Source organism: Chanodichthys erythropterus, chromosome 23 (genome assembly GCF_024489055.1).
Source record: "Chanodichthys erythropterus isolate Z2021 chromosome 23, ASM2448905v1, whole genome shotgun sequence".
NCBI classification, from domain to species: domain Eukaryota; kingdom Metazoa; phylum Chordata; class Actinopteri; order Cypriniformes; family Xenocyprididae; genus Chanodichthys; species Chanodichthys erythropterus.
Genome location: NC_090243.1, coordinates 30,904,941 through 30,921,661, shown reverse-complemented (window position 1 = coordinate 30,921,661; position 16,721 = coordinate 30,904,941). Strand labels below are relative to the sequence as shown.

Here is a 16,721-nt window from a genome sequence, read left to right as displayed (position 1 = left end):
AATATGGGACTATACTACCACTGCCACTTTTAAACAGACTGTACTTGTCCCTGACATCTGCTAGAACAGTTTTTTAATCAGTTTTGACTGTGTAAAGTTCTACATTATGATCTACAATGCGTACTTCAAGAAAGACTGTAGTTCTTTCTGAAATCAAAGCTCAACACAAAGGTAAGAGCAATATTATTGTTGCACTTTTTTGCACAGTATGTATCAATGAATGACATTTGTTATGGTGTGTGCATGAACGAGCCACTGTAAACTCAAATAGTTATCTTTGCCTAATTACAGTAGTCAACATTTAAAGTGGATCAAAACCTTTGTTGTTCTAAAAACCTTCTTCTTAGGATAACGTAGTTCTTGGGACAACTTTGATGATTTTTTTTTTATCCACTTCAAATGCTGACTACTGTACATTGCTTATTCTGATCACTTGTACTGGGTTTTTTTGCTCTTGAATTGGTCTATTCTTACTGTTGACAATGGAAATGACTCATGTGTCAAAGAGTTAAAATCGTCTGTTAATTCCTCGATTGTTTGTTTTGACATTTTCTACATTTTAGATATATTTCCTAATTTTCTTTTAGTGTTTTCATCATGTTTTTCTGTTTTCCTGTTGCATTGCTTCATTGATTCATTTTTATTATTTTATTTTGTCAATTCTTTTGTTTTAAGGAGTTAAAAAATGGCCCTTATCAACCTTGGCTGACGGCAATAAAAATCCTATCACATTGTTTTGGAAGTTAATGTTTTGGGCATTTTTTTTCTTGGAGTGGGCGGGTTTGAGAATACTTTTGGGCTAGAAATCATCTGGCAACACTACCATAGGAATGGATAGTTTATATTTAAAGGCTTGTCATGGTGAATATTCACACTCTGTGTGAATGGAACTTTACGTGACAATTTAGTGTGCCACTGGATTATAATGAGACTGTTTGACAAAGTTAAAATGAGATGTTCATTATGTGTGTAAACTACATGACGGCTGCTGAGAATAAAATTGCCTATTTTATCATATTGGCAGGCAAAGTACATGCTGGCTCAATCTCCCCCATCACAAGTCGTTCGTGTTGGGGAAAATGTCAGCATTTGCTATTTTGAAAAGGCCATTTGGGCCGGGAACTGCTGCTGAAGCTCTGCTGAGCGTGAGTGCATTTCTCAGGCTTTAATGTGAACATTAAGCACATCTGAGTGCTGTTTTATTTATGCTTGTAGGGGTGGGGGCTTCATACCCCAGGGGTCACCACGGGGCTGCTCTCCATCTTTAGCCTGGAGCGTCCCCTGCCACCTCTCCCAGACAGGTTAGTTCCCCTGGGTCGCCGCCTTCCAGGAAAGCCAGATCCACGACCCTAGCAGACAGAGACAGGGAGAGAAGATATTATTTCATTTCTTTGAAGGCACACTTTGGAAAAATTGAGTGTGACTTTATAATACATAAGTGCAAATACTCATAGCTAACAGGGCTAGACAATATATCAAATATTGTTTTGTTGGTGATATAAACACAAAAATATCATGTTGAATTTAATGTGCTTTATTGAGCCATTAAGTTCGCCAATTTTGTGTCTGGTCATTGTATTATAATAGCATCTCTGATTTAAACCTTAGTAGTAAAATTGATAATTGTGTTGGGAAGTTCAATCCATTTCCACAAATTAGTTATTTTGAAATGTATGTTTCAAACACTGATTTCAGTTTGGTATCATCACTATTCCCTGAAGAAAAAAAAAAAAAAAAAAGAAAAAAAAAAAAAAAAAAATCAAGTATCACCCTTCTATGCATTCATGTTAAAAACATTGTTAAAATATTTAGTTATGATGGTTTGACAAAGCCAACATTCTTATCTACCATTTAAGATGCTGCTTCTTCCTTCATCCATAACTTGTCCAAGAGTTTAAGATATCAAACTCGGCACAGACCCTCAAGTTGGTCTGCCTCGGTATGCTATCTTTCTTTTATAATCGATCAAACTTAAGGTTCTCGTATAAAATGGATTTTCAAAACTATGAAAAATCCCATAGACTTATTTATGAGGTCCTAACCTTAAAAAAACAAACAAACAAACAAACAAAACTGTGTTTAAGGTGCATTCCATTTGTCCTCGGAAGTGGGAAATTCTTAATTCCCAGCAGGAACTTTTAACTGGAACGCCCCCGCAAATTGTTGCAACTGGGAAACTCAGAGAAACAGCAGCAACCCTGACTTCGGAATCCAATATGGCTGCTCAGAGTGTCAACCATAGTAAAACAGTAGTAATATTTTGATTATTAGCATTTCTGTTTGTCTTTGTCTGAAACTCAGTGGTGCACCTATATTTTGCATATGCATTGGGTGGGAATTATTTAAATAAGGAATATTGTGACGTGTTTGTACCCGGAAAAAAACAAAAACGAAAAAAACTTTAGACTACATCCGAGGTGTCAGGGAGTTCAGAAACAGTGGACTTTGTGCTTTGTAACTTTGCAGACCTTTTTCATGCTCAAACAGCAACATTACACACCAAAAGACCACCACCACCACCACCAAGGTCCTTTTTAAAAGATTTCCAGAATTAAAACAAATAACAAATTTTGTACCTGTGTTCTATAACATTCTGCAAAAAAAAAGAGGCCTTTTCATTGCACTGAATTTCGCCATGTCTCCTAACTCTCATAAAAATGTGCACATATTATCCTCTAATAGCACATGGCACTATTGCTTGACTGATTTGGTTGAACAATGCTTTTGCTGTTTAGAAGAAATAATTATCCACCTATAACCTAGCTTGACATGGTGAAAAACCTTCTAGAAGGCACCAAACCAGTTGCATCTGTGTTTGTGATACAAACTCATCCATCCATCCCAAGACCTGACCCTCTGGGGTTCAGCTCAACTCCCTGAACATTGCACTGACTTACAGATCACATTTCAGGCCAGGCTTCCGCCAACTTGCCCTGCTTCTGAAGGTGTCACGTTGCGTTTGCATCGAGGCTGAAGCTCTGGCCCAATTCCCACTTCCTCCCAGGTAATTACCTCACTGTAGCCAAGAAGCACTACTCAGACAGGAGACGTCAACTTCATTTAGAGAGATTGCCTAAGGAAGCTTGGTGCACTCCATCGCCTTTACAGTCTGAGTCTAATTTGTGCAGAAATGAATTATGGAGTGGGGAAAAATAGACTAGGGTTAAGGAAGGCACTCCTCTAAATCTGCTTGAGTGCAGCCACAGAGTAGAACAGCAATTCTGATGAGATACTGCTGCAATAGGAAGGATGCAACTCCGGTGTCTCATGCACATGCATTTGTAAATATATGCATATTTTGTTATATGAACATGCTATCATAAAACATTTTATTATATTAATGGAAAAGTGTAATGGAGAACAACATAAAACAGCAAATCACACTGCATTTAACTTTTGTAATGTGAGTGAAACAGAATAATCAGTGAGAAATGATGAGTGATGAGGCTTGGATTTATCTATCAGGACTTGACTGATTCTTGAGGAGATGAAACATATTACTGGTTACTAGGGGTGTAACGTACACAAACATGATGGTTCGGTATGTACCTCGGTATTGAAATCACGGTTTAGTACGGGTTTGGTACAGCAGGGGGGAGAAAACTAAACATAAAATTGCTTATTTTTTCTTCTTTTTTATTAAAAGTGGTTTATTGAACAATTGTGTCTCTCTCATTAAACTCAACTCAACATTTTCTATATTTCTGAAAATATACCAGTGCTTAGCGTAAATGAGTACACCCCCCTTTGAAAGGTAACATTTTAAACAATATCCATATGAACACAAAAACAATTTCCAAAATGTTGATAAAACTAAGTTTTATATAACATGTTTAACTTATAACATGAAAGTAAGGCAAATAATATAACTTGGGAGAACAAAATTTTCAGTTTTACTCAAATTAGGGTGATGAAAATATGAGTACACCCCACTGAAAGTCTCTGGAGCAAAGTTAAATTTTAGACTACAAATGTCTAATTTAACAAGAATTCAACCACAGGTGAGTATAATTATTAATTACACAGGTGTCCAGCAGACAGTTGACTATAAAAGGGTGTTAAAACCCCTTCCCATTCCATGCTGTCAGCAATGGCACCACATGGAAGAGAAATGTTACAAGACATGAGAAAGAAAATAATTTCTTTACACCAGAAAGGTGAAGGCTACAAGAAGATGCTACCATCACAAATGATTCATTAACTCCTGATCTGAACCCAATCAAACACCTATGAGGAATTCTGAAGAGACAAGTTAAGCATCACTCTCCATCCAGCATCCAGTCTCTAAAAGAGGTCATTCTTGAAGAATGGAAAAAGATAGATGTTGTAAAATGTTGCCAACTTGTTCATTCCATGCCTAGAAGACTTGGTGCTGTCATTAAAAATCATGGAGGCCATACACAGTACTAGATGTAGTAGTTTTTGTTGTGGGGTGTACTCATTTTTGCATCACCCCAATTTGAGTAAAACTGAATAATGTGTAATCTAAGTTATATTATTAACCTTACTTTCATGTTATAAGTTCAACAGATGCTATATTAAACGTAGTCTAGTCAACATTTTGGAAATTGTTTTTGTGTCTTGGAAATTGTTATGTGTTTTTGTTTATGCTCAATAGGGTCATTTTTGATTTCATATTGCGTTTAAAAAGCATGAGTAGAGATTGTACATTATGACAACCTTCTTTCAATGTATCCCTGGCAAATATCAGCCACTTGGTCCATGTGTATAATTTTCTGTTCATATAATATGTATCAGATCAAAACCTTTGGCTAGTGTGCTGTGTCTCATTGGTTTTTAGAATCACACACCATTAGCATTGTGTTTTAAAGACAGCATGTCATGTTAAAAATATGTACATTTTTTGTCTTTGCTTTCACTGGACTTTTCTACTGCTAGATGATGAATCACGGTGAATTCATGACTGAATATGCACTTGTAACAAACTTATGCAACAGACTCACATTGTTAAAAAACAAAATCACATAGCCATCTAAGGTATGATAACCTTTCTGCACCATATTTGATCTTACCTTCTCAACTAAACCAGCCCACACCCACATTAAAAGCTCAGTCCCCTGCAGGGGTCAAACCATTCAACACCCTCCCCTCATTTACCAATCTCATGGTCCAGATGGGCAGCCCGTGCATCGGCCTGGTCTTAGGGCTGTCCCAGGCGTCCGAGCGCTCTGGAGACCAGGAAGGCGAGCTCATTGCGCTACGGTTACTCCATGCACCCTGAGGTAAAGCGGCGGAGAAGAGACGGAGGGGGGTGGGGTATATAGGTGATGAGGGGAAAATGAGGGATGACAAAATGCAGCAACATAAATGTGAAAGCCAGCAACAAGAACACAGCATGTCAAATGAATGCAATACTTTTACACAAATGCATCATACCAAGCTAATAATGTGGGATATAAAGTTTGGGACAAATTCCTGAAACATGACATTGATGTTACATAAAATGCTTCTGTCCTAAGAGAAGAAAATGTAAGAATTTGCTTTGAGTGAGTTTCACTTTGTAGGGGAAGTCTGCTAAGGCCTCATTATAAAGCGTCATTATGCCTCCATGGAAACAATATTGTTTATTTGTTTGTACAAAACAAGCGTGATCATGTCAGCATGACAACAAGCAGCTCTTTGAAATAAACAATTTTGTAAAGCGCAAAGTGTCATGGGGAGCATTTAGCCTGTTTAACGAGCTAATGAGGGTTAGTCCGTGTAATTACAATGCATTAAACAAACACCGCAAGGCCTGTTTTGTTTTACAAAATGAAAATTATTTCAAAATTATAAATAATAAATAACAGCCGTTGGTTGGTTACTTTGTTTTGTTTTTCTTGTCATGTATCATTTTGTCCCAAACTTTAAATGAATGTCTGAGCTTCAATACAACTTAATGTCTCAGGACAACATTGTTGTATTAATTCTTCCATACAAAACTAAATAAATAAACCTTTAAAAACTTTATTAACATTATAATATAACTTTATTTAACATTATTTTCTGTGGTAACCAACAAATGCTTAAAGTGAATTGGGTGTAACTTGTATTGAACCCAGAACATTGCTTCTTAATAGAACAAAAGTACTTAATGAAACAAATTACCATTCCTTAAGCACAGGACCCAAGAATTGTTATTATGGAATAAAAAGAAAGAAAGAAAGAAAAAAGCTCTCCTCTAACACAAGTTAAAGAGTGAGTGGAGGGGGCAACTGAGAAACAAACAAATATCATCATGCCAACATGCCTGTGAATAAAGACAACAAAATAAATAAAAAGTAAATAAATACAACAATAATAATATAATCTGATTACGTAATGACAATAATAATAATAATTAAAAAAAAAAAACAGTGTTGATATTGGCGATGCCTTAAATTGCTAATTGACGATCAGTTCAGTGAGAGTATGTTGACGAAGTATGTCTTTGTATGCATTGAATTTGCTGTCCTGAGGTTTTTCATAAAGGACAAATATGGTACAAATGTAAAATTAATGGAAAGATGAAAACTTTAAGCTTATTGGGTAGGCACCCAAGAGACACTTTAACAAGACATGCGCATGAAAGCTCTTTCAACCAGCAGATACATATTTCCAAATGATAAACTCAAGCTAATCCCAACAGGACTCTGAAACTTCTACAATATTCAGACCGTAAAGCACGCCTGATCTTCTCTGAAGAGAGTCAGCGGGAGTTACTTCAAGAAAAGCGGTGAAACGCTAGAAGCTCATTTTCACAACAAAACAAAATCTTTCTCTCTCTTACACACACACGATAACACAGGGGTGTGTACATACTCATGAACGCATTTATACACACCAAACGGGAAATCTCAGTTGGAGCCAATGACAGCTGCCCACCCTTCAAATTACACTGTGCCCAGATGGCACACCCTCCAAAAGGAAAACGACCAGAGCCATATAAACTAACGTAAACACATATACATATACACTCTTCTAGTCATTCGACTTCACGTCATATCAATCCAAAAATACAATTGCTAAGCATGTTAGTTAGATTTTGTTAAACTGTCAACATGTCTATAGCTAGCTTTCTAAAAAAATGACACATCCAGTTTAAATGGTACGTACATTTATAACTCTATTTCCCCCTTGAGTACTAAGGTTTGTTATTACCAAAGTAACACAACTATGCACTTAATCATAAGCTATTTATTTGGACTTCCACACACACAAAAAAATCTTTCTAATACCTCAAAATATATAATTGAAACAGGTGTCTTGACATACTACATTAGTCTCTGATGGACCTATACTTTTTAAACAGGAAATAAGCAAATCAGTTTCAGAATCCAAGAACTATCCAAGAAAGTTTTAGCCTATCAGAAAATTAGCTAATCAGAAATACTCTCTGCCTGTGAATTATTTTGTTAGGGTTTGCTGACATCAAGGTTACTGACATGTTTTGGAGGGTTGCGTTTTGGAGACAGGATGTTTAGGGAGTTTAGCGAAATGACAGATGAAATTACTTACAGCATCTTTAAAGGGAGAGTTCACCCAAAAATTATCATCATTTTCTCACACTTTTGTCATTTCAAATCCATACATATGAAGATATTTTTAATGAAACCTGAGAGATTTCTTTCCCTCTTTGAAAATCCACAAAACCAAAACTTTGATGCTTCAAAATGTTCATAAAGACATGGTAAAAATAATCCATATAAAGCCTCCAAGTTTTCAGAAGATTTCTTTATATGATGTACAGATTAAATTTAGGCTTTTATTAACATATAAACTTTGATCAACACACATACATGTCAAAAATAGAAAAAGAAAGGGCAAAAAAAGTGTGACAACCATTTTATTCAAGAACCACTGAGGTTTGTTCTTGTGCATCAAGCAAGGTTGAGCTTTCATGTTTATTGATCAATGTTGTTTATATATAAAAGCATAAATTAAATCTATTCATCAAATAAAGAGATTAAAACACGTGATTCATATGGATATTAAAAATATCTTCATGTGCATTTCCAGAACATAATTGAAAATCATAAATGATGACAGAATTTTCATTTTTGGGTGAACTAATCATTTAAGTATGTACAATGGCTTGGCATAGCCATGCATTAATACCTGCATTTACATACTTGCATAGACTGGGCCTTAGCCTTGCTGGGAGCTGTGGCATGCTCTGCCAATCAGATAAAAGATGCTGAAAGCATTCCCAAAATGAGATGACCACCAGCGAGATGGGAAAGAACTCACTCTAATCTTTGTTTCAAGAACGTGAATTAATTGTAGTTTGAAATTTACTCTACTGGACACAAATACACCACAATGCCAGGTTTAATTTAGAATTATGAACTTAGAAGGCCCTAAAAAGGAGTTCTCAGCATCATCCCTGCTTTAGAGCTCAAAGGGGAAATGGGTTTGTGCTGTGCTTTCCAGCTCAGTGAGCATTTATCCGAATTACACACCTCCAAAAAGACTCCTTTATGTTCCACTAGCATAAACCCTGGCTCTGGAGCCAACTCCCAGCCCCCTCTCTCCTGGGATACTGTGAGTGATGTATTTGAGAAGGGCAGTGGGGGGACTGGGGGGGTTGGGGGGTGGGGGGCAGGAGAGGGAGCTAGAAAAAGTGAGCAAGGCAGAGGCTGAGCCAGAGAGAGCACAGTAAGAGCCTTTACATGTTAATTAATACACGCTACGCTCTGGCACTAATCAATGTGACGAAGGAACATGGAGAGCAAAGGAGTAATTACTGTGTAGCTGAAAATTGTGGATCACAGACAGAATCAGTGTCCTAAAGAGACAGAGGCAAACCAGGATCCTTCACCAAAAAGCAAGAAAGAAAGGGCAAAAACCAGTTTTACCTGCTTTACTCTTGGCCTTCCAGGAGAGAACTTCCTCTTGGAGATGGCTGGCTTTCCCATACCTATCTTGGGCGTAAAAGGGAAGAAGGTGGTGTTAGAAACACTGGGGCTGTATCCAGCTGAATTCAAGCCGTGGGTTGGCGTCTGGCTTTGCGATGTCTCCCTGGGCGAGGCTTCAGTGGAAAACGGGGACTGGGTCAACTTGATTGAGCCCTCGGACGACATTCCAGGGGAATGCTTCAAAATGAGGCTCTTATCCTCGATAGGAGAGCTGAAACTGGAGAAACTGTGCTCACTGACAGGTGTAGTGTCCATTTCCACAGTAGGACTGCACTCAGCATCCAGTGGGACACTATCAGGCTCAGGTAAAATACAAGTGAGCTTGGAATCTACCACCTCCTCCTCTTCATGTTCTGGTTGGTCTTGTTTCTGTCCCTGCTCAATTTCCTCCACAACACTTTGGGCTTCTTGGACATTTGACATCCTTTTATCCTTCATATTGGAGGTGTCTGAGGGACAGACATCCATGGGTTCTTCCTCTTGGACTCGAGAGTGTTTGGGGGATGTTTCTTTGGTTGGCAAAGCAGGAAGAGCTTTTGAAACTTCCACTTCAGGTTCATCCTCTGTAGCTTCAGGCAGTTTATCCTCCGTTTCCTTCCCCATTTCCAAAGCACCAATGAGATTCTGTTCCTGGTCGTGGTCTTCAGTAGTGGTAGAGGCCTGAAAGGAGAGGGAGGGTACACCCACTAAAGTAGCTGAGCACGGAGGAGGTTCGGGACCCTCTGTCAAAGTGACTGTAACCTGGATCTCCTGGGCAGGTTCAGCAGCTGCAAAAAACAAAAACAAAAAAACAAACCTAAGAACTCTGTGGCTAGAAAACACAATAATACAGAACACTTTGCATGCTTATGGATAAGAACTACTGACTAAGAAAGAAAAACTTACATGACAGAAACTCTTCTGGCAGAGTAGGAAGTGGACTAGTACTGAGCTCTGTCTCCAACGGCACTTCCTCCTTCGCCTCATTAACTTCTTCAACAGCCACAAAGACATCTTGATAGGAAAGAGAAGTGTTAAGTTGCACAAGGAAACAACCGTGGGACAAAATAGTTACTTAGCTATTCTGAACATGCACAAGGGTCAATGAAATTACATTCATTTTTGTTTCCATTTAATTTCTTGAAAAATACATTACAAATGTAATTCATACAAACAGCAATTTGAATATATCATGTATTCAAGGTGTAAGGAAAACATCATGACTTTTTACTGGTTGGTGGTTACAACAATGACATTTCTTGTGACTAAGTTAAACATTTTTCTTTATCTTGGACACTCTTGTCACTTACTCCCAACTGTTTTCCTGAATTAAAATAAATTGGTTGTATTTGGTCATCAGAACTCCAATTATCTTTGTTCAAACTGCATCACAACATGCATCAAAGAATCTGACACACAGAGTACTGCATAAACAGTTGATAAAGTGTTTGAAATAATAAAACCGCAGGTAGTCTAGAATCTTTCTAGCCATGCAACTTTGGTCAGTGCAGTGGAATTTGTTAAGAGACTTCTACACGAGTTATGCCACAGAATGGCACCACTAACTTATTACAAGTTCAATCTCCCTGTAGCAACTTGGGGTTTAGTGCATTACTCAACAAAGAGCACAACAATGATTGCTTATGTCCACCTCCCTTAAAAAAGATCAAAACCAGCAACCATTTTGATACCATTCACAACCTGTGGTATCTTCAACTATACCACGACACAATCTGGCATCTTGACAGATGTTCAGCTTTGAGAAAATGAATATTAAAGTGACCACTCACACAATCAATCAGATAAGATGCAATTGAGATTTGCTTTGCTTTGACAGAACCACCATTTTTCATCACAACTACATACATAATTCATCTTTTGGTCAAAATCAACAGAGCATGATTGCTCACAGAATTAATTTACTAAAGGAACTAAGAAATTACATCGGTAACACTATTTTACAGTGCCGTAGTTACATGTTACTACATGTACTTACTATAGTAATAACAGTAAATTGTGCATCATTTCAAGAAACTAACCCTAAACCAAACACTTACTGTAACTCTATAGAAAGTACATGTAATTAGTAAATGTACTCAGTGCTTATTTGAGTAATTACAACGTAACTATGGCACTGTAAAATAAAGTGTAACCATTACATCTTGTTTTCTACCATTATTTAATTTATATTTTATACATCTACCTCATATATAAAATTAAACTGCTCTCTCTTTGCTCCCTCCTCCACCATACATTCACGCTTCCTTCACTCTGAACAACGAACAGGAGTACTCGAGCTGCCACTGTGGCCCATTGTGCCAGGCATCACCATGACAACACATCCACGAGCCCTGCTCTTGTTAGACACTGTTAAGATGGTCTCATACAGGGCACACAGAAATGAATAAACAAACACAAGCCATGCTCTCCACTCATACACAAGACTTCAGAATAAATACAAGACCAAAAACAACCGTGTTCAAATGCTAAGCCTTACATATGCAGAATTGCAAAACTAAATAGACAGGCTATAGGCATATAATTAAAGTGAATAAGTGAATGCAGTATTTTATTAAATAGTACATCAAACTACTTTAAGACTAAGAAAAATTCTATTTTGCATGACCCCCTTTAATAATTTGGCAATGTAAAGCCTATATATTCACACCAATAAAACATCTTAAATCCAAATCTAAACTGGGGCGTAAGATAGCCATCAGAGACTCAGGATAGAACAGCCATCATTCAGAGTGCTAAAGAGAAGTGAGGTTGATTGTGATGTCCTGATAACGTCTCAATACTTACAATCGACTGGCAGCACAGGGAAGATGAAAGCCTCACTGTTTTTTTTTTTAACAGACAAGTCATAGTCTAGGGTAGAAAATATCTTACCCTCCCCCCTACAAAGAACACTACAACAAATGCTTACATCTACGCACCCCTACATACATTTTTTTTTTTTTTTTTTTTTTTTTTTTTTAAATGTAGGTTGTCATATGTTGAGCTTGATAATTAAATTCTGCCACAAAATGGCTTAGCAAGTTCCATCTGGTCTTTTTTCATAATTTACTGATAAACAAGTCCACTAAGGGACTGTAGTGTGAGTATTGGACATGGACACTTGTCTTGTGCGAGGAAGTTTGAAACAGTTGCACTGTTGAAATAAAAAAGATCAATATCAATTAAGTGCAATGCCGCCATCTCAAAAAAAGAGATAGCGGATTTTTACTACATGACTACTTCGGCCAATAAAATTCACAATAACGATATTATAGCAATAACCATAGAAATTAAATGAATAAATACATAATTCTAATGTTAAATTCATCTTTTGTGTTAAGGTTCAATACAATTATTGGCGCTTGATTAAATTACAATAGTATTAGTGTATATTAACATGATAATCAACATTTAATTTTTCAGTCTCCTGGTTCTTGTCAATAAGGGTATATTGTGCCACCCCAAAAAAACAATACACAAAAGCAATAATGTATCAGAGGCTGTTCTATATTGGCCCCCACAATGTGCAGTGTGCCACTAGGGAGAGAGAGGTTCAAGATTAGCTGAGCTGCTCAGTAGTGGCAGCATGTAAACAGGCCTCGGGGTACCTCAGAGAACATGTAGAGTTCAAACAAGAGGTAAGGCCTCTGAGGTTATGAGGCAGTGATGCACAATGACTGCAGCCCGACTGGACAGACAAGGGAGAAGAGGAGCTTATAATAGGATACTGACTCAAACCCACTCCAGAGAGCAGAGAAGTCCTGCTGGCTGATTCTGCACACTGGCGCTGGGTTTCAAACACATATTATTGCTGATCAGGTACGCCTCAGGGTCCGCAAACTCCCATAAGCCCTCACACTGTCTTCACTCGTCAATAGTCACCTGGTAGTGTCACAAGGCAGCGTTGCACACTGCCCGAGAGCAAAGCAGATGAACTTAAAGGATTTATCATTCCCAGTGTGGATATGACATCAGACAGTCTCTAGCCTCCAGCCAAACAGATTATCACTTCATAGCATCATAAAAGAAGCTGATCTCAAAGCAGCTACAGTACCATCAGCCATCTGTGCATGAGCGCAGGTGATTGTGTTGTTTGTGTGGACTGGGTCATGTGAGTAAGCGTGACTATGGTTCTTTTCAGCAGTGTCAGGATGAATCACTGATGGCATCACGCGTCCATGGCAACAACAACCTTCAGATGGGTGGTGGAGTCGTTTTACCACCCTTGGGAAAATACCCCTTCAAACATGTGACTAACACATAAAGAGGTTCTATAATTACTGCCTATGAATGTACCAACAATGTCAAAAGTACAGGTACTTCATTGCCAAAACAAGACGAGGGCTTACAAGACTTGATTTTTACTAGTCAACTCCTCAAGTACCCAACTAGTTGATGAGTCAACGTTTACCTAACATAAATGGCCCACAATACAGCGTGAAGCATTGCTGATCTTTGGAATTGCAGTTTCTGGCAAGTCAAGCACTGAGACTGATGTGGAAGAGAAATGAAAGTATGCATCTTTCCATTGCCAAATGGTTTTTGCATTGTAGTGAATGACCCACTGACCGCTTCTGGGCAACATCGGATTATTTTCAGGATGGTTTACAAAAAGTTTGGTTTGTATGTGAACACTCCGAATGAACTTCATCTCAGACGCCCGCAGCACATGCAGGGCAGTTTGCTAACAACTCGCCATGTGAATAAGCATGCAAAACCAAGTCCTGTCTACTTCAACGGGGAATGCAGAACATTTAAATTACATTTTTAATCAGCAACAAATATAAACTCAGATAACTTTTGTTTCTTAAGGCCTGTTCACACCAAGACAAATATTCATTGGGAAAATTCAGTGCAATAAACATTTTAATTTGAAAGAACAGTTGTCAATGCTACATACTGTAGAGGGTTCTAAACCTTTTTCCATTGCACTGTGAAGAAAACTGGCCAACCAATACGATTTTGCTTTTAGTCACACACCAAGAGCCACTGCTTTTTTAAACTATGACTTGGTGGTGCTCATGAACAGACTATTTATCTAAATGATACTGGATAGCATAGGAAGAAACCAGATCTGACTCAATTGTCTCTGTAATCCTTGTATTTGGTGGTGTTTGATAACCATATTGAATAAAAATCTAAACGGCTGTTTGAAAACATGAATTACTGAGCATGTTCACATGCACAACAGTACACCTATAACTCACAAAAATCAGCTTATTGAAATATTGTCCAGATTTACATGCAAACCAATAACCCGACAACACAAGCAAACTGTGTTTGCATGATTTTTTAATAAATCGGGTTATTTCCCGATAGTTATGTCGAAACATAATAATTACTTTGATAAAGGATAATAAGTGAATGTGTTTACATAACCACATGCATTGTTGGCTTATTAAGCATAATCAGGTTAAGAATGTGCATGTTAACACATTTTTCTGTGACAAGAAAGTTGTAGCTTTGTGTGTACCATAACTAGGGTAACTAATGTATTTCTGCTTTTCAAAAAGCTATCTATAGTCAGAGTGATTCAACTCCTACCATTTTTTATTTATTTTACACAAAGGCCTGAACAGACAAATCACATGAGAAAATAATACCAATTTTTTTGTGCTGAACATTAGTTTTAGTGTGAACAGAACTTTATGCTCAAATTAAACTTAATTTGACTGACGCTCACCACCCCTGGTCTAGCCATTGTGTATGTTCAAGCGCACATCTCAGGAAACCAATTGTTTCTATGGCAACCGGAGCTTCTAAATGCAGCCGCAATGACGCGATTACAAATTTGCTTTTATTTAGAGGGCGGGAGTTTTTCCATTGTACGAGTGAAACATCTTGTTATATAGACAGTCTTCGACTTGTTTTATGATGGATGGATGGATGGATGGATGGATGGATGGATGGATGGATGGATGGATGGATGGATGGATGGATGGATGGATGGATGGATGGATGGATGGATGGATGGATGGATGGATGGATGGATGGATGGATGGATGGATGGATGGATGATAGGTGACTGAATGGGTGGATGGATGATTGGATGGACAATTGGAAATGTGTGGATGGATGGATGGATGGATGGATGGATGGATGGATGGTAGGTGATTGGATGGATGGATGGATGATTAGATGGACGATTAGATGGACGATTGGATGGATGGATGGATGGATGGATGGATGGATGGATGGATGGATGGATGGATGGATGGATGATTTGAGTTCTGTCTCAGTGGTCAAGCCAACTGGTTTGAAAATGTACAGTCAGGCCAGCAGAGATAAAAATATTAGTATGTACCAATTATGAAAATAATTGTAATCTATAGGAACAGCACAATTTTCTTAATATATTAGTCCGGTGAGTCTATTAATATATGAACTTTTTTTTTCCATTTTCTCCCTTTATCACAATGTATTTAATTACTGACTGTTTACATACATAATTACATCAATGTTTACTTCACTGAGAGGTAATTCTTATTTGAAAGCTAATGTTTTAAATTCAGTTTTTAATAACCTTTGAAGTCAACATGAAGTGACATCTGCAAACTATTTTACTTCTGTAATGTGATGTATTGCCTGGTGAAACGGGATGTTAAATGAGAATATGAATTGACAAAATAACAGGGATGTACAGTCATTTCAGAGATTTACAAAGACAAACACTTTTTCCTCTTCGAATTAATATGTAAAAAGTAAAGAGGGCCATTTTTTTATTTCATGCTGATTTCACATTGTAGTAGGGAGGGAGTATGTGTTCCCTATTTGTTCCTTCTCCAAAACACATGACATTGAAAAATTAAGTTATCCAGTGAGTTAATTAGTCTTTTGCCTGTACATTGTCTTTATCACACTCTTTGTTTTTGTTTAATTATTGACTGTTTACATCAATAATTACCGCTTTTTATTGTTACACCAATGTTTACTTCACTGAGAAGTACAATGTACTTGAAAGCTAATGTTTTAAATTCTAATTCTAATTATTATTTTTTTGAACTTTTAAACAATAGCATGTGAGTTTTTGTTGTGGTATTAATATTGGCATTGAGAACTGAAATGTCAGCTTTGAAATTTCCAGCTGCTAAAAATTCTGGTGTCGTGACAACCCTAGTTTGTACGTGTGCATGTGTGCTCTCAGAGTGTGTTTATCAGGAAGTGGGGGTGTGGTAGGGTTGGTTAACAGGTGGGCGTCTCTGTCTTGATTAGAGCCGTCTCTCTTGGGGGCCCAACAATGGGATGATTGCTTCCTCTAGCTGCTGGCAGCGGCCCAGTGCGTTGCTGCTGGCATGACTGGCTTTACAAAGAGCCCTTACAACCGGGTCTGATTGTATCCTTTTCTGCCAACCACATGCCAACATATATCAACTCCCCACCATGGGCCCACAGGAAGAAAAAAAATCATTGGTAATAAGGTGCAGTTGGTGGATGTAACCACCGCAAAAGGCTCACTGCAAATTCATCTCTCTGCCATCAGGCTACAGGAAGAGTCCATTCTCATTACAATTCCTAATAATGGTCCCAAAGAAAATAAGATTTTAGCTTCCAGGGTCTTGATGATAGTTCACCAGCTGGGACCATGAGCACAGGAAGCTTATTCATTTTCTTTCTTCAGCAGCATTTTTAGAGAGCTCTGTAGTGTGCAACAAAAAGATAAAGTATAAAATTTCTACCCCAATTCTCCATGGTGGACTCAAAATCTAGCCATAAGGTCAACATGAAATGGCATCTGCAAACCATTTTACTTCTGTAATGTGATGTATTGCCAGGTGAAATTGGATGTTAAATGAGAAAACGTGAATTGACATGAATTGAATAACAGGGACTGGTGGACAGTCATTT

At 37.8% G+C, this 16,721-nt stretch overlaps 1 protein-coding gene across 3 annotated transcripts in view; it reads right to left on the bottom strand.

The window, feature by feature from the left end:
• Window positions 1–16,721, bottom strand: part of kmt2ca (lysine (K)-specific methyltransferase 2Ca) — a 157,808-nt gene that overhangs the window by 56,825 nt on the left and 84,262 nt on the right. For all 3 annotated transcript variants that reach the window (XM_067377809.1, XM_067377811.1, XM_067377810.1), the window contains exons 13-16: window positions 9,783–9,890; window positions 8,838–9,664; window positions 5,119–5,238; window positions 1,233–1,349 (exon numbers count right to left, since the gene is read on the bottom strand). In XM_067377809.1, coding sequence (XP_067233910.1) covers window positions 1,233–1,349; window positions 5,119–5,238; window positions 8,838–9,664; window positions 9,783–9,890 — 1,172 coding nt within the window. The remainder of the gene's footprint in view (window positions 1–1,232; window positions 1,350–5,118; window positions 5,239–8,837; window positions 9,665–9,782; window positions 9,891–16,721) is intronic.